Genomic DNA, 24,907 nt, shown 5'->3' with positions numbered 1-24,907 from the left:
CTTACCGGTGCACACGACTGGAGGCCCTGAGCACGTGGCTGGCAGGTGTATACTGCATGCCTCGGAACACACACACACAAACCCAGGTCACAACGGCGTGTATCAAGACACACAGAAACACCAAAGTGTCCCACAGGGCGACCTCGCCAAAGGTTCTCAGGTAAAAAGCAAGAAAGGATCCCGTGAAGGGAAGGCAGGGCGGCGGGCCCCCAGAAGGCGTGCTGACTCACCTGGTAAGTGGTTGCCAATCCTGGCAGTGGGTTTGGGAGGCAGGGCGGGGGGCTGCTTGAGGAGAGAGAGCTGCTTCATGGGGGTGTCCTCGTGGTCTCCGGGGGAAGCAGCAGGTTTTTTGGGGGCAGGAACAGGACTGGTTTGGCTGAAGGATCTTGGGACAGGAGGGCTCCAGACTCACTGGCAGAGGGACTCTCTTCGGACACTGAGGGGACAACCACATGACACACGAGGACATTACACACACGCAGCGCGGGTGGGGCTGGCGGCAGCCGCGGGGGCGCAGCGCAGGCCAGCGACGCGGCAGAGCGTGCAGCGCGCATTCCGCGGGCGCGCCAACACCGACTCACGGACCACGGCGACAGGCAACAGATGGGCAGGCACAGAGGAGCAAGGACCAGGAGCCCCTCTGAGCCTCCTTGGGGTGTGTTTGCCCTTTGCTCCCGGGTCTGAGGGCGGCCTAGGGGCTGACACTGGGCAGGCAACCCCCATATCCTGGGGCGGCTGCTCCTCCAGGTTCGGGGCCGTCCAAGCTGCACATCAGTGTTCAGGGGGCGCTCTGCAGTTTCAGGGGCACTGGCTCCTATTGGCTCCTATACACCTGGACAAGGTGAAGGATGCTCCAGATTAACATCCTTTTTGTTTTCTCTGCTCCTCTCTCCTACCCTCGCCAGAAGCATGGTTTTCTCGTTTGGATTCTGCCCATTCCTTATTGCTCCAGGCCTGCCTCTTCCTCTCCCCCTGGGGGTGGGGGGGCAGGACCCAGACCAGCTCCAGTTAAGAGCTGTCCTGGGTGGTAGCAGAGGTCCTCCCATCAGACTGGTGACCTAGCCGAAGACTGAAGGAGACTCTACGACTTCCCAAGGGTGACAGATCTCAGGACAACAAATCAAATCTGTCTGATCCCAATGTCACAAGGAAGGCTGGAGAGAAATCTCAATTTACGGCTTTAGTTGGAACAATCTCTCCAGCTGGGAGGGGGGGAGCTTGGGAGGGAAATGCAACTCAGATGCATACTCCCCCCTGCCATCACTGCTCCAGTAAGAAAGCCTGTACAAGAGTACTCCCCTGCCTCGTCCTCCCTCCCTAATCCGGGCAGCAGTGTTCCTGACAGCATCAAAGCCTTGCACATCATCCGCAGGAGAACCAGGTTCTCTCCTGGCTCAAGGGACATTGGTGTTACCAGTGCTGGACATTGATGGAGCAGCGACTCACAGGGTCCCAAAGTGAAGCAGGGCGCCGACTCTCTGAACCGCCATCACTCCCGCCTCCTGCCTGAGCTCCGTGTTGCACACTTTGCACACGGTGCAGACAGGAAGGACGTGGCCTCCCTCCCCAGACTCCAGACATTGCCAGAGGTCCCTCCCCAGAGGCTGGTCTCCTGATAGCAAGGGCCTCTCCTTAATGGCTGTCGGGAGCGCGCCACCATCTGGCTAAAGAGGACCACTTTGCAGTCCTTCTGAGGGACTGAATATTGGCGACTCTGGACCAAAGAGGGAGTGGCGGTCAGATGGCATCACAAATCACCTGTCAGCAGGCTACAACTTAACCGGTTAAGTTGTACAATTAATACATCAATTTTATACGGTAAACTGGTACAGTCTGCTAAAGTGATGTAACAGTTAACTGTTATATCGGGATGAGGATTCAAAGGCATACCCGGGCTTTGTGACCAGGTGACTTAGACATCCTGCAGAAGCATGGGGCTCAGCGTTAGCAGGAACGAATGTTAGAAAACAAAACGATGGCGTTTTAAATCATCTATATTACAAAACAAGACCTATCCTCTTTAAAGAGATTTAGGTTTTAAAAGTGTTTTTAAAGATTGTAGAAAAATAAATGGATATTTCCTCCATATTTTTACACTCAGCATGTACTGGGTTGGCCGAAAACCTTGTTCAAGTTTTCTGTAACGTTTTACGGAAAAACCCAAAGGAACTTTCATGACCAACCCGATACTAAATCGGTCACTTCCATCCTCATTTCCAGGAGATCCTTCTATTCAGGGGGCTTCAGAACAGAAGCCCAGGTCCATCCAGGCTGAAGGCCCGCCACACCACATGCTGGGGACCAATTCAATGTCTATCAGGGGGCATTACCTGTCCCATCCATGATGTCAGCAGGCTGGAGCACCTCATATGAGCAAGGATCCCTGGGCATCGGGACTGGCTCCATTTCGGACAGGGCAGGCAGAGACAGCTGGCTGGAGCTCAGGGACTGCCCGTTTTCCAGGGAGTCATCTTCATTTGATATGGAGAGCTCCCCATCTGTTGGAGCGAGAAAGAGACCGCAGAGTTAGATACGCCTGCCTTGCAGGAAAGAGTGACATTTATAGCCTGCTACCTGAGTCTGGATGCTTTTGAACAATCTTCATCAAGACCAGACACAAAGTCTGCACTTGTTATTTTGCTTTTAAGGCATCTAACCACCAGGGAAACCATTTCCAATGATCTTCAGTAGTGTGCCTGTTTTCTCTCCATCGACAGATGAATGGATAAAAAAGATGTGCTGTGTGTGTGTGTGTATGTATGTATGTGTATATACATATGTATGGAATATTGTGAAACTGAAAAGTCACTCAGTCATGTCTGACTCTTTGCAACTCCATGAACTGTAGCCCGCCAGACTCCTCTGTCCATGGAATTTTCCAGGCCAGAATACTGGAGTGGGTAATCATTCCCTTCTCTAGGGGATCTTCCCAACCCAGGGATCGAACCCAGATCTGCATTACAGACAGATTCTTTACTGTCTGAACCACCAGGAAGCCCATATGGAATATTACTCAGCCATAAAAAAGAATGCGGGAATGCCATACACAGCAATGTGAACCTAGAAAAAAACCCTAGAAATCATCACACTAGTTCAGTGAGCTAGACTGGGAAAGACAAGTATCATATGATATTGCTTATGTGGAATTAAAAAGAAAAAGATACTAATGAACTTTTTTTTAAAAAATAAAACAGAGACTCACAGACATAGAATGCAAACTTATCGTTACCAAAGGAGAAAGGGAGCAGGGAGGAATACATTAGGAGGTTAGTATTAACATATACATTCTACTATATATAAAATATGTAAATAACAAACAAGAACCTACAGTATAGCACAGGCAACTATATTTTTGTAGTAAACTATAAGGGAAAAGAATCTGAAAAAGAGTGTATATACACACACACACACACACACACACACACATATATATATGTATAACTGAGTATCTGTGCTGTATACCTGAAACTTACACAATATTGTTAATCAACTATACTTTAATTGAAAATTTAAAAACATTTACAAAAGTTTTAACATTTTAAAAGTGCTAAAAAATCATAATATACCATGTTTTATATTTGTTCTTTAAACAAAAATGAAAATCAAATTTTCTTCATAATTTTTGAAAACCTGGAAACACTAAGCAGGACTCAGAGATGGAAAACGAGGTCAGGAATTCCTACTTCTGGGAGCCAAAGGCTTCAAGCGCTCAACAAGCATGGGGACCTGGGACATCAAGGCACTAGGAAAGACTCACCCTGTCTTCTCGGCACCTCTGCCCACATCCAATCTCTCCAAGTAGACACGTTTAGGGGTCTCTGAGCTCCAGCTGCAGGGCTGCAGCGGCCCAGAGTCACTGGGAGGTGCCAGGATTCTCCTGGTGCCCATCACTGATTCTGCCGGGCAGGGTGTACGCTTTGATCTTGTCAAAGCTCAGCAAGACAAGGAGCAGCCAGTTAACACCACGGTGGAGGATAAAAGTCTCCTACACAACGGCCGTTTGTCAAATCAAAACTCCCTGGGTGTGATTTCCTCCTAGCCCAGGGGAGTCCTAGATAGCTAGACATTAAAGTCAAATTAATTTTTAAAGAGGACTGAAAGCTGTTCCAGCCAGATGAATAAATATCCAGATGAAAGGCTCTAAGTTATGTTTGGGCAGAAACACAGAAATCAGCAAAGCAATTACCTGCCTTACAATGAGAAGACAGATGATTTACTTGAAGAAATACAACAGTGAAATGCCTCCATGGTTAATCATGGATAAATAAGCTTTTCCTTTTGCTGTGTTCCTCCCAAGGCTTTAATTTTCTACACAATGATGATACAGCAGCAAAAGATTCCTCTACCTACCCCCTTTCCTCCTCATTTAGAACTGGCCTGATGAAACGCATGCTCAACAGAGCAATTTATAAACTGACAGGCTTTAGGCAGCATATAGTTCAAGGACTTATGATATTTGACCTGAAATTTTATACACATAGAAAAAAAATATAATGTACACCAAAAAGTCATTTGAAGCAGATAATTTAAGGCACTAATTTTTGAAGACTGTGGGTTTATTTTTTCTTTCTTTTCACTTGGCCTTAAAATTTTTTTTTGTTAATTGGGCTTTTGTTTGCTGTTGGTCATGCTGCTTAGCATGTGCGATGTTAGTTCCCCAACCAGGGATGGAACCCATGCCCCGTGCAGTGGAAGTGCGGAGTCTTAGCCCCTAGATGGCCAGGAAAGCCCCTCATGTGGCCTTTTTATATGTCTCAAATGGAGGCAGTAGTCACTATAATCGTGATTAACAATACGGCTATGACATCTCATTCCTAAGAGAAGAGCAGACTGCCAGGCCAAGGCTATCTGGGAAACACTCAGCTGAACTGAGAGTACCCAGGATGGGAAGAGCCGCGCGCGGTTGTGAGCGTTAACGCAGCGCCATCCAGTAACGGACAGTCCCGGGTCCTTTACTCCGTCTTGTTCAAACCGACAACATGGGAAGCACCTCTGCTTTGGGTTCCCAGGTGGCGGAATAATGATGGCACTGCCGTCAGGTTTACTGCATCTCTGGGAAACCATTCTGATTTTGGATGTTCTGGCACCCCACTCCAGTACTCTTACCTGGAAAATCCCATGGACGGAGGAGCCTGGTAGGCTGCAGTCCATGGGGTCTCGAAGAGTCGGACACGACTGAGCGACTTCATTTTCACCTTTCACTTTCATGCACTGGAGAAGGAAATGGCAACCTACTCCAGTGTTCTTGCCTGGAGAATCCCAGGGACGGAGGAGCCTGGTGGGCTGCCGTCTACGGGGTCGCACAGAGTCCGACACGACTGAAGCGACTTAGCAGCAGCAGCAGCAGTATAGTAAAAGTACTGGCTTAAAACAGCCAGAGGAGGAGGGGTTTCAGGGTTGTTGTCATATTTTGCTTCTTTGGGGCAAAGATGTGATGGAATGATCGCTACATATTTTAGCTACTTAGACTACTTACGTCTAACAACTGTAGATGCAACATTAAGGGGAAGAAAAGACACCACAGCAGTAGCGCTAGAGGTCTTGGTGGTTACGGGGAAGCAGTATTGCTCACCCGTCTTGGGACACATCAACTCTCAAAAAATATAGCTCTCTACGGTTAAAAAGTACCTCTGCTAAATCACAAAGGCCCAAGTCATTTGGGAGAGGAAACAATCTTGTGAATTCCACCACCAAAACTTCTAAATACACATCTCATTAAAAAACAAAATTAGAAAAAAGGAGAAATATGACATGAATCATATTTCTACCCTAACAGAAAAGCTCTTTTTCCATACGTAGTTGTATGTATCAAATTTTATTTCGTCTTGTTTTTTTTTTTAAATTTTATAAGCATTATAATTTGCATAGTTATCATCTTAATGATTATCTCTCTGTGGTTGGTCACAAAGGGATTTCGAATGCTTTATGCTGTACTCTTGCCTGGAAAATCCATGGACGGAGGAGCCTGGTGGGTTGCAGTCCATGGGGTCGCTGGGAGTCGGACACGACTGAGCGACTTCACTTTCACTTTTGACTTTCATGCATTGGAGAAGGAAATGGCAAACCACTCCAGTGTTCTTGCCTGGAGAATCCCAGGGACGGCGGGGCCTGGTGGGCTGCCATCTATGGGGTCGCACAGAGTCGGACACGACTGAAGAAACTTAGCAGCAGCAGCAGCAGCAACATGCTCTTATAAAAACAGAAATCTCTGCCGATTACCTTCTGGTATAAAACCTTCTCTGCGATTAGAATTCTCCCCCTTTAGAAGAGAGTCCGATAAAGACATTTATGTGTATTAATATTTTAATGTCTACTGACACAGACCTGGATATCGTTAAGTCATTTTTCTATAGGGTTTGTCAATTTACACAGCAGCAGATTTCTGGGCTTTTGGTCATTTCTTCAATATTAACATTGATAACCATGTTTTATCTATCGACATACCTACTTACCTGCATATATATGCACACATCTGGTAGAAGTAAATTAAAACCATGCAATAAGTACAGATTCATTATTGATATCACTTATGACTAAGATAGATGATGACAAAAATTAAATCTGATTTGGATTCATATAATATGGGATTAAAAAGATGCTGCTGTTAAAGTAACAGTTATTTTTAAAATTCTTATGTTTTCAAATGCACACAAAAGGTAGAAGCATGAACGTAATGAACTCCATGTTCTCATCATCAAGCTATGAGGAATTAGCTGGGAATTCCGAATGCTTAGTAACTTCAAGGTTGATTCATCTAAAGACTAATTTATTGATGAATAGTTGATTCACAAGGTTGTATTAATTTCTACTGTAAAGTGATTCAGTTATTATATATAATATACATGCACATGTGCATATATACACATATATGTGTGTATATATATACACACACGTATGTGTATATATACACACATGTATATATTCACACATGTATGTATAGATACACATACACAGGTGTATATACGCACACATTCCTTTTTCATATTCTTTTCCATTATGGCTTAGCACAGAATACTGAATATAGTTCCCTGTGCTATTACACAGTAGGACCCTGTTGTCTATACATCTTATACATAATAGCTTGTATCTCTGAAGACTGTTTAGGCTCTCCATGTCTTTTTACTATTTACCAGTTCTGTTATCAGCAGATTACTGCTGCTGCTGCTGCTGCTAAGTCGCTTCAGTCGTGTCCGACTCTGTGCGACCCCATGGACTGCAGCCTACCAGGCTCCTCCGTCCATGGGATTTTCCAGGCAAGAATACTGGAGTGGGGTGCCACTGCCTTCTCCACAGCACATTACTAGCATTTTTAAAATAAACATCATTAGAAAAAACTGTTTTCCCTCCCAGGAAGAATTTAACTCTCCTGAATAAAATGAGTCTCACAGAACATTTCTACTTTCATCTATCAAGATCATCACAGTTTCTTAGGTATTTGCTCTTTTTGATACAATGGTAAGTGGAATTGCTTCCTGAATTTCTCTTTCTGATCTTCCACTGCACAGTCTCTTGTTAGTATGAATGAGCAAAAGCTCATTGAGTATTGGAAATCATTTTGACGTTTCACATACTGTAATTTTCAAAATGGTACAATTATCTTCAGGTATTAAGACAGTTCCTACTAGAATTGGCAAAGTGTGGAAAGGAGGAAGGGAGAAGGCAGGAGGAGACCAGACAGGTTAAGGCAGTGGTTCTCAAACTTTCATGGGCATCACAATTTCCTGGCGGGCAGTTAAAACACAGATGACAGGGCCTCACTCCCAGAGTCTCTGACTCATGAGGTTTGGCGTGGAACTGAGAACACACGTGTCTAATAAATTCTTGGGTGATGCCAAAGCTGCTTTTGCTGGTCAGGGTTCCACACTTTGAGAACTACTGGACTGGAGGGAAAGAACTGGACAAGCAAGAGAACCCAGAATAGCAACAGTGCCTTTTCATGATGAGGTTTAGGGCAGGAAATGTCGTTCATGGGGCTAACACGTAACAGAGGCGGCTGGTTTAAATCTCAAAGAGAAAGCAGGAGGTTGCGTGGTCTAACCATGGATTATGAACTTGTCACGAAGGGAGATGGGACTGGAGAGGGCACCAGGGTGGGGAAGAAAAGTAAAAGATGAGCCAGGTGCAGACATGCCCAACGGGAGCATCCGGTCACAGAAGTGAAGAGAAAAGAATGCAGAAGAGAGTGCAAGTCAGAGTCACGACAAATGGTGAGACGTAGAAAGCAATGGATTGAGATGGAGACCTGGCCAGTCACTGTCTTCTCTTCCTTGTGAGGCACAAGAATTGAAGATGCTGGTAAGTCAGGCTCACATCAAGTTAAGGAGAGTGCAGGGAGAGGTGCTGCTGTGCTGCTAAGTCGCTTCAGTCGTGTCCAACTCTGTGGGACCCCAGAGACGGCAGCCCACCAGGCTCCCCTGTCCCTGGGATTCTCCAGGCAAGAACACTGGAGTGGGTTGCCATTTCCTTCTCCAGTGCATGAAAGTGAAAAGTGAAAGTGAAGTCGCTCAGTCGTGTCCGACTCTTAGCGACCCCATGGACTGCAGCCTACCAGGCTCCTCCATCCATGGGATTTTCCAGGCAAGAGTGCTGGAGTGCGGTGCCACTGCCTTCTCCCAAGGGAGAGGTGAGAGTGAATGAATTCATTCGACTGACAAACACCTACTGAGACCCTATCGTGAACAATGTGGGGTCACACCCACTGAGCCTCACAAACAGATCTGCTGTTAGCTCCTTAGGATACCTGGAGAAACGACTGTTAGGGTGGCTGCCTCCAAAGGCCTGGAGTTGAACCATATTCTGCCCTGCCCCTCCTGCCACAGGCCAGGCATTGTGCTAAATGCTGAGGAGGAAACAGACATCCCCTGGGGAAAGAGTGAGGCAAGACGGGGTGCAGAAATGCAGACAGGGAGGAATTTGGTGTACACGAGCTGGGGTGAAAGATGAGGAAAAGAAGCGTGAGAAGTTAAGCCCTGAGAAACAGAAGAAGAAAAATGAGAGGCGAAGGAAGGGAGTAGATGTGTGTTTGGAACAGATGGAGATTCACCTCTTGTCTTGCATAAAATTTTTCTTAATGTTCTAAGAGTACAATCTACTGGTTGGTCAAAAAGTTCATTTGGGTTTTCCCATAAGATGGTATGAAAAACTGGGATGAACTCTGTGGCTAACCCAATATATAAAAGCTGTGTTCCAGAGAGTTGGCTTGAAAGATGTTTTTAAAAATACATATTTTTTGTTCTAATTCAGTTTATTTAGGAATGACATCTACCTATAACCAGATGTTACCTATGTGACAATATTCCAAAAAATTTTGTTGTTGTTGTTTGTTTTGCTTTAAGATACCCTCTGGTTTTAGGGTGATTGACATATATATATATACTCACAGACATATTTATTTATTTAGGGTGCATAAGAAGGAAGCCAGAAATGTATTAACTTACTCATAAACTTTTAGGTTTTTATTTTTTAAATTTTATTTTTAAACTTTACATAATTGTATTAGTTTTGCCAAATATCAAAATGAATCCATCACAGGTACACATGTGTTCCCCATCCTGAACCCTCCTCCCTCCTCCCTCCCCATACCATCCCTCTGGGTCGTCCCAGTGCCCTAGCCCCAAGCATCCAGTATCGTGCATTGAACCTGGACTGGCATCTCGTTTCATACATGATATTTTACATGTTTCAATGCCATTCTCCCAAATCTTCCCACCCTCTCCTCTCCCACAGAGTCCATAAGACTGTTCCATACATCAGTGTCTCTTTTGCTGTCTCGTACACAGGGTTATTGTTATCATCTTTCTAAATTCCATATATATGCGTTAGTATACTGTATTGGTGTTTTTCCTTCTGGCTTACTTCGCTCTGTATAATAGGCTCCAGTTTCATCCACCTCATTAGAACTGATTCAAATGAATTCTTCTTAATGGCTGAGTAATACTCCATTGTGTATATGTACCACAGCTTTCTTATCCATTCATCTGCTGATGGACATCTAGGTTGCTTCCATGTCCTGGCTATTATAAACAGTGCTGTGATGAACATTGGGGTACACGTGTCTCTTTCCCTTCTGGTTTCCTCAGTGTGTATGCCCAGCAGTGGGATTGCTGGATCATAAGGCAGTTCTATTTCCAGTTTTTTAAGGAATCTCCACACTGTTCTCCATAGTGGCTGTACTAGTTTCCATTCCCACCAACAGTGTAAGAGGGTTCCCTTATCTCCACACCCTCTCCAACATTTATTATCTGTAGACTTTTGGATCGCAGCCATTCTGACTGGTGTGAAATGGTACCTCATAGTGGTCTTGATTTGCATTTCTCTGATAATGAGTGATGTTGAGCATCTTTTCATGTGTTTGTTAGCCATCTGTATGTCTTCTTTGGAGAAATGTCTATTTAGTTCTTTGGCCCATTTTTTGATTGGGTCATTTATTTTTCTGGAGTTGAGCTGTAGGAGTTGCTTGTATATTTTTGAGATTAGTTGTTTGTCAGTTGCTTCATTTGCTATTATTTTCTCCCATTCTGAAGGCTGTCTTTTCACCTTGCTGATAGTTTCCTTTGATGTGCAGAAGCTTTTAAGTTTAATTAGGTCCCATTTGTTTATTTTTGCTTTTATTTCCGATATTCTGGGAGGTGGGTCATAGAGGATCCTGCTGTGATGTATGTCAGAGAGTGTTTTGCCTATGTTCTCCTCTAGGAGTTTTATAGTTTCTGGTCTTATGTTTAGATCTTTAATCCATTTTGTGTTTATTTTTGTGTATAGTGTTAGAAAGTGTTCTAGTTTCATTCTTTTACAAGTGGTTGACCAGTTTTCCCAGCACCACTTGTTAAAGAGATTGTCTTTAATCCATTGTATATTCTTGCCTCCTTTGTCAAAGATAAGGTGTCCATATGTGTGTGGATTTATCTCTGGGCTTTCTATTTTGTTCCATTGATCAATATTTCTGTCTTTGTGCCAGTACCATACTGTCTTGATAACTGTGGCTTTGTAGTAGAGCCTGAAGTCAGGTAGGTTGATTCCTCCAGTTCCATTCTTCTTTCTCAGGATTGCTTTGGCTATTTGAGGTTTTTTGTATTTCCATACAAATTGTGAAATTATTTGTTCTAGCTCTGTGAAGAATACTGTTGGTAGCTTGATAGGGATTGCATTGAATCTATAAATTGCTTTGGGTAGCATACTCATTTTCACTATATTGATTCTTCCAATCCATGAACATGGTGTATTTCTCCATCTATTAGTGTCCTCTTTGATTTCTTTCACTGGTGTTTTATAGTTTTCTATATATAGGTCTTTAGTTTCTTTAGGTAGATATATTCCTAAGTATTTTATTCTTTCTGTTGCAATGGTGAATGGAATTGTTTCCTTAATTTCTCTTTCTGTTTTCTCATTATTAGTGTATAGGAATGCAAGGGATTTCTGTGTGTTGATTTTATATCCTGCAACTTTACTATAATCATTGATTAGTTCTAGTAATTTTCTGGTGGAGTCTTTAGGGTTTTCTATGTAGAGGATCATGTCATCTGCAAATAGTGAGAGTTTTACTTCTTCTTTTCCAATTTAGATTCCTTTTATTTCTTTTTCTGCTCTGATTGCTGTGGCCAAAACTTCCAAAACTATGTTGAATAGTAATGGTGAAAGTGGGCACCCTTGTCTTGTTCCTGACTTTAGAGGAAATGCTTTCAATTTTTCACCATTGAGGATAATGTTTGCAGTGGGTTTTTGTCATATATAGCTTTTATTATGTTGAGGTATGTTGCTTCTATTCCTGCTTTCTGGAGAGTTTTTATCATAAATGGATGTTGAATTTTGTCAAAGGCTTTCTCTGCATCTATTGAGATGATCATATGGTTTTTATTTTTCAATTTGTTAATGTGGTGTATTACATTGATTGATTTGCAGATATTGAAGAATCCTTGCATCCCTGGGATAAAGCCCACTTGGTCATGGTGTATGATCTTTTTAATGTGTTGTTGGGTTCTGATTGCTAGAATTTTGTTAAGGATTTTTGCATCTATGTTCATCAGTGATATTGGCCTGTAGTTTTCTTTTTTTGTGGGATCTTTGTCAGGTTTTGGTATTAGGGTGATGGTGGCCTCATAGAATGAGTTTGGAAGTTTACCTTCCTCTGCAATTTTCTGGACGAGTTTGAGCAGGATAGGTGTTAGCTCTTCTCTAAATTTTTGGTAGAATTCAGCTGTGAAGCCATCTGGACCTGGGCTTTTGTTTGCTGGAAGATTTTTGATTACAGTTTCAATTTCCGTGCTTGTGATGGGTCTGTTAAGATTTTCTATTTCTTCCTGGTCGAGTTTTGGAAAGTTGTACTTTTCTAAGAATTTGTCCATTTCTTCCACATTGTCCATTTTATTGGCATATAATTGTTGATAGTAGTCTCTGAGCGAACTTTTAGGTTTTTAATTTGCAAAATAAAACACTGTACAACCAGTATAAGGGAGAAAAACCAGCATGATGGGGAAATCTGAACCAAACATAACTATAAAAGAATGGCTATTTCAAGTATGCGGAGTATTTGTACAAATAAATAGAAATCAGTTCCAGGTGCCCCTCGTGAAATGCACAGCCTGGCTGGGAACGAAAGAAATGCAAGTGAAATGACCCTGTGGGTGACGCTGACCCCTAACCGTGTGCTTGAAACAATGTCAAGTGCAAAACCAGGACCGGAGAATGAGAGGCACGGGTTGATTACAATGCCCTCAAGAGGAAATATGCAGGCACGCTGCAAAGTTCTAAAGTGAGCTTGGCAAGATATGAGTAGAGCTTGCTGCTGCTGCTAAGTCGCTCCAGTCATATCCGACCCTGTACGACCCCATAGACGGCAGCCCACCAGGCTCCCCCATCCCCGGGATTCTCCAGGCAAGAACACTGGAGTGGGTTGCCATTTCCTTCTCCAATGCATGAAAGTGAAAAGTGAAAGGGAAGTCGCTCAGTTGTGTCTGACTCTTAGCGACCCCATGGACTGCAGCCCACCAGGCTTCTCGGTCCATGGGATTTTCCAAGCAAGAGTACTGGACTGGGTTGCCATTGCCTTCTCCATGAGTAGAGCTTAATGGTCATTAATTTTTTTTTTTTCCAATGGAGATGCTTACATGTACAAAAAAAATAACAAACACTGGCATGCTGCCTTGTTCAGTTACATGAAAACCTAATAATTTTTGTTGGCAAGGGAAAACCCCCTCCTTACTCCTCAGGTTTCTTGAATAGCTATTTTCTCTGAGCCCAACTTTTTACCCCTTCTCCACAGTTACTGCACTGCTAGGATGCAAATTCTGAATAAAAGACGTGCAGAAGAGGAGAACAATGAGTGTCACGAAATCATGGTTACATTGATGCTTCCAGTAGAAGGAAAAATGATTATGTATGTGAAGCACCCTGTGAGAATTTTAGACTCAAAACATTAGGAAGTGTTAGCTATGCTGCATCCCCGTCGGTAACGCAATGTGTAGAATTCGCACATGCAGACCTATGAAAATTTACTGGCAATCGCCAACAGCTATAATTAGAGCAAAAAGTGCAGCCACCTATGTTAAAGCAAATAATCATCTTTGTGAAGACATGGAAGAAGAGCTCTACTGCAAGTATTTGCTAATTGTTTTTTCCCTTTGAGACAGAGCTGCTGCTGTAGCTTTCAATACATGTCCTTTGACCAAAAAGGGCATCTCTGCTGAGTGGCTGATGGGGACCCCATAGAGCCGAAGTGACCAAGTGTCACTGGTGATGGGGAGCTATGAAACATGGACTTCATCTGATGTCTTTTTATTTTTTCTTTCTTGACGTTGATACACTTTTTCCATTAGAGTAGAAAAAAAGTTCATCCACTAAGGGGGCACTGCTGCTAAGTCCCTTCAGTTGTGTCCAATTCTGTGTGACCCCATAGATGGCAGCTCACCAGGCTCCCCCATCCCTGGGATTCTCCAGGCAGGAACAATGGAGTGGGTTGCCATTTCCTTCTCCAATGCATGATGGTGAAAAGTGAAAGTGAAGTCGTTCAGTCGTGTCTGACTCTTCTCGACCCCATGGACTGCAGCCCACCAGGCTCCTCCACCCATGGGATTTTCCAGGCAAGAGTAGTGGAGTTGGTTGCCATTGCCTTGCCACTGTTTAGTAACACACATAGGTGTCATTTCCACAATATAGACAGCTTTGAAAAGCTTCTGTTAATCCCAGTAATCTTCTAAATCACTGTCCTCAAAGCCACTGGCTGCTCTCATTGTCAGCCAAGTGATGTGCCATCAACCGCAGCTCTAAGGATTTCAATGAAAGATGAAAAGCTCTCAATCTAAGCTGGAAATGGCTCCATGGTCATTGGAGTTTGCTTGAATTCAAGGAGTTGAAGTCATTAAACTAAATGGTGCTACAGATATCATCGTGTAGAATTTTAAACATATATTGAAAGCAATACATTTCTATTAACTCTGGAGATTTACTAACAATACTTAATGTTTTTGAATCTCGGGCTTTGAAAAAGACAAACTGAGAGTCTTATTCACAAAAACTAAAACACAGTGTGTGTGTGTCTCTCTCACGTCTGGTACATTTTCTTTTCCAGTGAAGAAAAGTCATTGTCAGAGTGTGATCGTGTGTCTAAAAGTATCTATACCCACTTTCACCATTACTATTCAACATAGTTTTGGAAGTTTTGGCTACAGCAATCAGAGCAGAAAAAGAAATAAAAGGAATCCAAATTGGAAAAGAAGAAGTAAAACTCTCACTATTTGCAGATGACATGATCCTCTACATAGAAAACCCTAAAGACTCCACCAGAAAATTACTAGAACTAATCAATGATTATAGTAAAGTTGCAGGATATAAAATCAACACACAGAAATCCCTTTGCATTCCTATACACTAATAATGAGAAAACAGAAAGAGAAATTAAGAACAATTCCATTCACCATTGCAACGAAGAGAATAAAATACTTAGGAATATATCTACCTAAAGAAACTAAAGACCTATATATAGAAAAAACTATAAAACACTGGTGAAAGAAATCAAAGAGGACACTAATAGATGGAGTAATATACCATGTTCATGGATTGGAAGAATCAATATAGTGAAAATGAGTATACTACCCAAAGCAATTTATAGATTCAATGCAATCCCTATCAAGCTACCAACAGTATTCTTCACAGAGCTAGAACAAATAATTTCTACAATTTGTATGGAAATACAAAAACCTCTAGCCAAAGTGATCTTGAGAAAGAAAAATGGAACTGGAGGAATCAACCTACCTGACTTCAGGCTCTACTACAAAGCCACAGTTATCAAGACAGTATGGTACTGGCACAAAGACAGAAATATAGATCAATGGAACAAAATAGAAAGCCCAGAGATAAATCCACGCACATATGGACACCTTATCTTTGACAAAGGAGGCAAGAATATACAGTGGATTAAAGACAATCTCTTTAACAAGTGGTGCTGGGAAATCTGGTCAACCACTTGTAAAAGAATGAAACTAGAACACTTTCTAACACCATATACAAAAATAAACTCAAAATGGATTAAAGATCTCAACATAAGACCAGAAACTATAAAACTCCTAGAGGAGAACATAGGCAAAACACTTACATCACAGCAGGATCCTCTATGACCCACCTCCCAGAATATTGGAAATAAAAGCAAAATAAACAAATGGGACCTAATTAAACTTAAAAGCTTCTGCACATCAAAGGAAACTATTAGCAAGGTGAAAAGACAGCCTTCAGAATGGGAGAAAATAATAGCAAATTTCAACTAATCTCAAAAAATATACAAGCAACTCCTACAGCTCAACTCCAGAAAAATAAATGACCCAATCAAAAATGGGCCAAAGATCTAAATAGACATTTCTCCAAAGAAGACATACAGATGGCTAACAAACACTTGAAAAGATGTTCAACATCACTTTTATCAGAGAAATGCAAATCAAAACCACTATGAGGTACCATTTCACACCAGTCAGAATGGCTTCCAAAAGTCTACAAATAATAAATGCTGGAGAGGGTGAGAAAAGGGAACCCTCTTACACTGTTGGTGGGAATGCAAATTAGTACAGCCACTATGGAGAACAGTGTGAGATTCCTTAAAAACTGGAAATAGAACTGCCTTATGATCCAGCAATCCCACTGCTGGGCATACACACTGAGGAAACCAGAAGGGAAAGAGACACGTGTACCCCAATGTTCATCGTGAGCACTGTTTATAATAGCCAGGACATGGAAGCAACCTAGATGTCCATCAGCAGATGAATGGATAAGAAAGCTGTGGTACATATACACAATGGAGTATTACTCAGCCATTAAAAAGAATACATTTGAATCAGTTCTAATGAGGTGGATGAAACTGGAGACTATTATACAGAGTGAAGTAAGCCAGAAGGAAAAACATAAATACAATATACTAACGCATGTATATGGAATTTAGAAAGATGGTAACGATAACCCTGTGTACGAGACAGCAAAAGAGACACTGATGTATAGAACAGTCTTATGGACTCTGTGGGAGAGAGTGGGAAGATTTGGGAGAATGTCATTGAAACATGTGAAATGTCATGTATGAAACGAGATGCCAGTCCAGGTTCAGTGCACGATGCTGGATGCTTGGGGCTGGTGCGCTGGGAAGGCCCAGGGGGATGGTATGGGAGGTTGGGAGGGAGGAGGGTTCAGGATGGGGAGCATGTGATTTTTTTTTAAAAAAAAAAAAAAAAAAAAAAAAAAAAAGTATCTATATGCCACCAGAATTGTGAGCAGACATCGCAGGACTTTGTAGGATCACTAAACCTGTACTTTCGGAATCCACACCTCAGAGATTCTTCTAGTTTATCTTTCGTGTCTATTCGAGGCCAGAAGTCTTTGGATCATTCAGACTAGTTTATACGGAAGAACAAATGTGCAAGAGGTATGAGGTTTCTTTGTGTCTGACACAGGCATCTCGGTAACTCACAGAATCCTTTCGATGCTAATAGCTTGAAACCTACGCAAGATGGATTTCAATCTCAGAATGTAACTGATTCCGTGATACTGAGACTGGGTGACTTTAAACACAGAATGGAATGGTACATGTTTTCGTGCTTGGAGAATCACCTTACTTTTTAAAAAATAGCTGCTATTGTTCTGGATTTAATATCCTATTTTGATGCTAATATTTCCTGTCTTGTACAGAGGACTTTGCCGAAAACCCTGAAGTGTGTGAGTTGCAGTGACTTCCTATCACAAAAGTGGCGTTGACTAAAACAAGTGCGTAGCTTGTTTCAGTTGCACTTCCCGGTAGTTGTTCCCTGATGGATTTATCAGCGTTTTCTGCCTTTTACTGGACCACACAGTCAGCAAACCACAGCTCACATGGCTTCTTGGTGGCTTCCTCATTGCAAACACCTCCTCGTATCAAACCGTGGTGTCTGTCTCCCAGAGGTGTTTCTTTCATCTGCCTGGGTACAGTTATGCCTCCTCAGCAGTCTTTATACCCGAGCCCATCAGTTCTTTACATCATCTATCCTGATGAGGTATGATGGCTCTGACCACTATTTCCAGATAATGACTCTTGACTCCAAGGTTTGCAGCAGAAAGAGGATTTACCATCTTGCTATTCCTAGGCATTCTGATATCAAAAATGCAACTGGGGCAGAGACCGAATATAAAATGAATGGGATGACACAGTTTCTCTCCTATGCTATTACACAAGAGTGGAACTCTCACAAAATCATATATCGCTGTGCGGTGGGCCCTTCACAGTTAATAGCGAATCCAAGATTTTTTAAAAAAATCTTTAATGGCTAGAGTAGGAGAAGGAAAGTCATAGGGACTTGTCATTGCAAAATTTAAGCAGTTCTGTTTCTCTAGCTGAGCTGCTCTCCAACATACGGTTATGGTTTAAGTTAGTTAAAACTAAATAAAACCTAAAACGCAGTTCCTCGGTCAGCCTAACCACATCGGAGGTGCTCGATAACCACACGTGGCTGATGGCTGTGATGCTGGCTGGCAAAGATGACGGAACATTCCTGTTATTGCTGAAAATTCTACTGGACAGCCCCGCTCAAAATAGACTTAAAACTCACAATAATGGGCCTAGTGAAGTGAAGTCGCTCAGTCGTGTCCGACTCTTTGCAACCCCACAGACTGTAGCCTACCAGGCTCCTCCGTCCATGGGATTTTCCAGGCAAGAGTACTGGAGTGGGTTGCCATTTCCTTCTCCAGAGGATCTTCCCGACCCAGGGATCGAACCCTGGTCTCCCGCATTGTAGGCAGATGCTTTACCGTCTGAGCCACCAGGGAAGCCTAATGAATATGCAAAAATGAACCCATTACTGGAACTGGGAGATTCAAACGGCTTTGCTAACCTGGTCCATATCACAACAAATGGCCAGTTCAGTGGATATTTGCTTTAAAGAAGCTGCAGTGGTAGGAAGGAGGAGGCACAGGGAAGAAAGATGTCTCTGGGGCACGTGTGGATGGTGGGACCCAGAGAGCAGCAAGACACAGCTCCAGAAGTGTGCATGGCCTGTGGAGGAGTCCTAAAGCCTCCTGACAGAATCTCAGCTCTTCTGGGTGGAAGCAGAGAGTCTAGACTTGGGTGAAGGGGAACCGGGAAAGAAAGACAGGCATCAAAGAACAGCAGAGGAGAAGTCCAGGTCACATGTCTGGTGGAGACCCTTGCTGACATTTACTGAGCGCTTTCTCTGGGCAGAAAAGGCCGTAAAGCCCAAACTGGATCATGTCCCCTTATCTTCCAGCAACCCTCTGGAAGGACAAGCAAGGGCAGAATGGAGTTGAAGAGTACGCATCCAGGGGTGTTCCCAGAGCCTCCAGGAGGACCAGCTGCTTGGTAACAGACTGTCTTCAAGCAAGCAGGCTGGAGGCTGGGAGCGATAAGAGAGGATGGAAGGCAAGCATGGCTTTGCTGGCTGGAGCCAACTAGGATCCTGGGGGTTCATTCAAGCAGAAACCAGAGTCCAGGGAGCTAAGAAGCTGCCCTGTACCTTCTACAGACAGAAGACAAGGGAGCTAGGACCAGCGCTTAGGGCTCCAAGGAGAATGTGGTTGTTTTACAGATATCTGTGTGGGACTAAAGGAGTATATAAAGGCTGTATATTGTCATCCTGCTTATTTAACTTATATGCAGAGTACATCATGAGAAACGCTGGCCTGGAAGAAGCACAAGCTGGAGTCAAGATTGCCGGGAGAAATATCAATAACCTCAGAAATGCAGATGATAGCACCCTTATGGCAGAAAGTGACGAAGAACTAAAGAGCCTCTTGATGAAAGTAAAAGAGGAAAGTGAAAAAGTTGGCTTAAAGCTCAACATTCAGAAAACGAAGATCATGGCATCTGGTCCCATCACTTCATGGGAAATAGATGGGGAAACAGTGTCAGACTTTATCTTTTTGGGCTCCAAAATCACTGCAGATGGTGACTGCAGCCATAAAATTAAAAGACTCTTACTCCTTGGAAGGAAAGTTATGACTAACCTAGATAGCATATTCAAAAGCAGAGACATTACTTTGCCAACAAAGGTCCGTCTAGTCAAGGCTATGGTTTTTCCATTAGGCGTGTATGGATGTGAGAGTTGGACTGTGAAGACAGCTGAGTGCCAAAGAATTGATGCTTTTGAACTGTGGGGTTGGAGAAGACTCTTGAGAGTTCCTTGGACGCAAGGAGATCCAACCAGTCCATTCTAGAGGAGATCAGTCCTGGGTGTTCTTTGGAAGGACTGATGCTAAAGCTGAAACTCCAGTACTTTGGCCACCTCATGCGAAGAGTTGACTCATTGGAAAAGACTGATGCTGGGAGGGATTGGGGGCAGGAGGAGAAGGGGATGACAGAGGATGAGATGGCTGGATGGCATCACAGACTTGATGGACGTGAGTCTGAGTGAATTCCGGGAGTTGGTGATGGACAGGGAGGCCTGGTGTGCTGCGATTCATGGGGTCTCAAAGAGTCGGACACGACTGAGCGAATGAACTGAACTGAACTAAGGCTTCAATACACCTGCAATTCAGGAGACCCAGGTTTGATCCCTGGGTCGGGAAGATTCCCTAGAGAAGGGAACGGCTGCCCACTCCAGTACTTTTGCCTGGAGAATTCCATGAATTTCCTGGTGGGCTACAGTCGTGGGGTGGCAAACAGTCAGACACGACTGAGCGACTAACACTTTTACTTAAGGCTTCAGTGCCCCACCGACTTGCCTAACTCTACATGAGTCTTAGGCAAACGTATGAAGTCAGGAAAGCTTTTCTAAGAGTGACTAGCATCCCTTCTATTAGCTGTTACTTTCCAGAGTTTGACTTGTCTCCTCATTACAAATGTCAGTGCAGGTCAGTGGCTGTGGCATGATCAGGCATCAGAAGTGGGCAGGGATGCTCGTCATGCCCAGGGTACCGTGCCCTGCCCTGGCTTCATTGGTGGGGTCTGAGATTGGAAGGGCGGTATTGTGGTGGGTCTTCCAAGGATAACTTATACTAGGTAGGAGCCAGAAACATCTGTCAAAATTAGGGGAAAAGGTAAGTAGTTATCTCTTAAGAATTCTGGTCAATGAGAAACGAGAGGAATTCTGAAGAACCTCTGGGGCAAGGTTTTCTTGCTCTTAGAAAGCAACACCAAGAAGGGAAACAGGCTTGCCTCTCCCCTCTGGACGTTGTGTCTGCATGTAATGCTGGACCTCCTGCAGCCACCTTGTTACCATGAGGGGTGAGAGCCTGAGGATGGCTTCCTTTTGCCAGGATATTGAACTACTGAACTAACCAGTCCTGGTGCTGCCCCACCACTGGATTTTATGATGTGGAATTCATTCATTCACTCACTCACTCATTTATGCAATAAATAGTCAATAAGCACTGACAAATGCCAAGCACTGCTCAAAAGGCATGTGGGATAGTTTAGAGGATAAAACACAGGAAGATATTTGGCCTAAATTTTCTTACTAGTTTAGCCTCCTTGAATTGAGATTTTTGTTTTCTGAAACCTTAAGAAACTTAAGGTTTAAGAACCATTAGTTCTTAAGAGCCATGTTAACTTACACCCTGATGACTGCACACTGGCTTCACAGGGAGCTAAAGAGCCTACAATTAATAGCATAAAAATAATCAAAAGGACACACCTTATGTGATGTGTCTGTAATCGATACTTTGGAATCATTTTTCTCCCTGATCTGAACCACTGTCTCTTGGCTGCCATAATGCTACACATGATTACTTCCCATTTTCCTGTCCACTTTTTAGTTCTTGAGTACTTTCTTATTCCCAGATCATTTTGTTTTAACTTCCAGATCACTCAGTGCTGGAGTACCGAGGGGTTTTCTATCAGGGGCACTTACTTTCTCATGCTACATCTTCTCGGAGAAATACCATCAATCCACATGTCTTCATGACCATGTATCCACGGACAATTCCAAACCTGCCATCTCCAACCCAGCTCTCCCTCTTGAGTTTCAAATCTGTACAGTGAGCACTCTGCTTAGACATCTGGATATCTCACACTCAGTGTGGTCAAACCATCGTGATATTCCCTTCTCTATACTTGCTTCTCTTCTGCTCCCAGCTTAGCAGACAGGCACCTGCCCTTCATCCCTGTCCACCAAGCCTCCAAGCCAGAGTGCTGAATGTTGGCCGCGCCTTCACCCTCGCCTTTACTGCCCAAACCTAAGTGGTCACGAGCCCTCCTGACTCCATCTCCTGTAATTCTCCAGCCTCTCCTCCCCCCTCTGCCATTCCTACCACCCTCATTCCTGCCCACCTGCCATCACATCATCTAAATCCCAGAGACAGTCCACTAGCTGGACTCTCTGACTCATGCCTTGGTCTCCCTCCAAGTCCTTCTCCCCCATAGGCACAATGATGAGGCTGCATAACCGATCATGCAGAAAACCCGTCCAGAACTCCTCACTGCTCTCAGGACAAAGAACAAACAGCTAACATCATTTTCCTGCCTGTAAGCTCTGCCCTGACTCCCCTGATCATACAGACATGCTCTCTCTTGCATTATCCCCAACCTGTGCCTCCCCATGTGTGGGTCCCTCTACTTAGAACATTCCCCCAACCCATCCCACCTTCTCCATGACAATCCTCACCATCCTTCAGGTTTCCTCGAAGACATCATGTCTTCCAAGATGCTATCCCTGAGTCTCCAGGCCTGGATAATGCGTCCAAGACACCCCACCCCTGAAACATCTTGTACTTTCCTCGTCGCATCCATCAAGCACCTGAACTCATTCTGGGACTACAAGTTCTATTAGTTAGGGGAGCTCACTTGCCCCTCCTGGTATTCATGACGCCCAGAATGATGCCTTCAACATAACAAGCGTTCATTCAACAAACACACAAGAGATGAATCCACTTGCTGGGGAACGTCTGCTCACAGCTATAATAAAAACTACTTTATTAATTTTTTTTCACTTGGGATAGTGATTTCCTGAAAGAACAGTGATACCTGAAGGAGAATCTAGAGCACAATTTCTCTTCATTCTTTACCATTTAATCTGCTTTCCATTTACCCCACTGGGGCTACCCACTGCATTAGGTGCCAAGGTGCTACATAAATGATTTTACATCACTGAGACCAAAGTAAACATCCTTTTCACTTTCACACTGTTACTCCAAATCACAGCTTCCAGAAGATGCCGTTTCTAGGTGAGACATCAGAAACAGCTAAAAATGTGACAAAATACCAGTGCCTCGGAAAGGCTGTGAAAAGCACTGCTTCCCGTAAACCTCACGGCTTTGTAAGTCTATGCGCCTGGGACGCCAGATAGACAACGAGGCTTAAGAGGCGCAAGCCGATGAATCCGTCTCCTCTGATACAGGAGAGAATTGTTATTTTTATTTTTAAAAGACGACGACCTTTTCATTTAAATACCAGGCTTTTTGGTCATGAATGCCTGAGAGTTGAGGGAAAAATATAGACTCTGCATAAAAGAGTAATCCATTTCAAGGAGGTTCTGTTTGTGTTGATAATTAAAAATAACACCTTCCAAAATGTTGCTCCAACTCTATGAAGGGGAAAAAAGCACCTCAATGCACTTTATTATTTGCAGTGAAATGTTATCGCTAATTCCCAGCACACAGGGGAAAGGGAAGACTCTCATCGGCACATGGTCGCTACTCCCCCTACACCGCGTCCCAACCTTCTTTCTGCGCTGGTGGGATTATGTATCTCCTCCCCCAAGTCTTGGTGTGACTGTAGCGAGCGGTCGCCTAGTGACCAGGGACTGACTGCATCGGCCTCAACTCCATCCCTGCACACAGCCGCACATCCCAGCTCCCTGCTCCTGTTTGGGGATTGGATGCATGTAATATATGCATCCATTTCGTGGAGAGAGAGGGTCTTCTTTCCCTCTCCTCCCCTCCTGATCAGTGATACAAACTCACTGATTGAGTGAGTGAAACACACTCACCCATTACGAAGCACGTGACAGGACTGTGATAGAACTGAGGTTTCATCGCAAAACCCAGTGTTGAAAAATACAGAACGTTTGCCACCGTTATCCTGATGTTCTTTATATACAGCATCATGCTTATTTGTAGAGATCACCTGCAATAACCACTAGGAGCAGTATTTATCAGTATCCTCTGATAACCAATGGGTAATATATTACAAAGTTCTCTGTGTGTTCCTATAAATTCCAAGTGCTTCCCAAGAGGCTCAGTGGTAAAGAATCCGCCTGCCAATGCAGGAGATGCAGGTTCAATCTCTGGGGTTGGGAAGGTCACCTGGAGAAGGAAATGGGGATCCACTCCAGAATTCTTGCTTGGGAAATCCCAGAGACAGAGAAGCCTGGTGGGCTGTAGTCCATTGGGTTGCAAAGAGTTGGACATGACTTAGTGACTAAATAACAACAACAACATAAATTCCACACGAAGGACAGAAGGTCTTAGTAGAGTTTTTCAGAGTCTACATTCACTGGCTGTGAGCCCTTAGGCAAGGCTGTAACCTCACTGGGCCACAGCTGCTTCATTTCCACATTAGAAAAACAACAGAGGCCAGGCCAGCTGACCTCACAAGATCCTTGCTAAGTCTGAGAAAAATCAGTGCTATTTTACTAATGGCCAAACAGCTCACTGTTTTCAGGATATTCTTCTCCGTAACATTTAGAAGGCACTATTTGTATGAGGAGTGTTTGGCATCCATATACATGAATATAGGAGCATCCTTGGTAGCTCAGATGATAAAGAATCAGCCTGCAACGCAGGAGACTTCAGTTGGATCCCTGGGTCGGGAAGATCCCCTGGAGGAGGACATGGCAACCCAAACCAGTATTCTTGCCTAGAGAATCCCACAGTCACAAAGAATCAGATAATCAGACACGACTGAGAGACTAACTCTTTCTTTCTATACATGAATATACACCCAAGATAGTGTTTCCTATTTAAATAATTGGCAAAAAAGTTTCACGTATCATCAGTTCAGTTCAGTCGTGTCCAACTCTTTGCAACCCCATGGACTGCAGTACTCCAGGGCTCCCTGTCCGTCACCAACTCCTGGAGGTTACTCAAACTCATGTCCACCGAGTCAGTGATACCATCCAACCATCTCATTCTCTGTCGTCCCCTTCTCCTCCCTCCTTCCATCTTTCCCAGCATCAGGGTCTTTTCAAATGAGTCAGTTCTTCGCATCAGGTGGCCAAGGTATTGGAGTTTCAGCTTCAACATCAGTCCTTCCAATGAATAACAAGGGGGATCAGAGCTCTAGGGCTCTGGATTTTGCCCACACAGGTGAACAGACCAAGTTACATCAAGCTGGCATTTGTTGTTCTTTTCAGTAAACATGTACCGAGCATCGACTATGTCCCAGCACTGCTGCGGGCAGCAGGATGCCTATAAGGTCCATGAACAAATCAGACAGAGATCCTGTCCTGCCTGGTGGAGCTCACATTCCAGTGTGGAGAGACCGATGAGGAAAAGGCTAACACAATATATATGTAAT

The 24,907-nt window shown here is 43.7% G+C and overlaps 1 protein-coding gene across 1 annotated transcript in view; it reads right to left on the bottom strand.

Annotated features, from left to right (window-relative positions):
• Window positions 1-24,907, bottom strand: part of LOC102281286 (phosphatase and actin regulator 1) — a 254,955-nt gene that overhangs the window by 68,984 nt on the left and 161,064 nt on the right. Inside the window, 3 exon segments of the mRNA XM_070361372.1 lie at window positions 231-350; window positions 353-436; window positions 2,331-2,498. Of these exon segments, the coding sequence (XP_070217473.1) occupies window positions 231-350; window positions 353-436; window positions 2,331-2,498 (372 nt within the window).

This window comes from Bos mutus, chromosome 23 (genome assembly GCF_027580195.1).
Source record: "Bos mutus isolate GX-2022 chromosome 23, NWIPB_WYAK_1.1, whole genome shotgun sequence".
Taxonomy (NCBI): domain Eukaryota; kingdom Metazoa; phylum Chordata; class Mammalia; order Artiodactyla; family Bovidae; genus Bos; species Bos mutus.
Note: the sequence above shows the minus strand (reverse complement) of the source record. Positions and strands in the feature narration are given on the sequence as shown.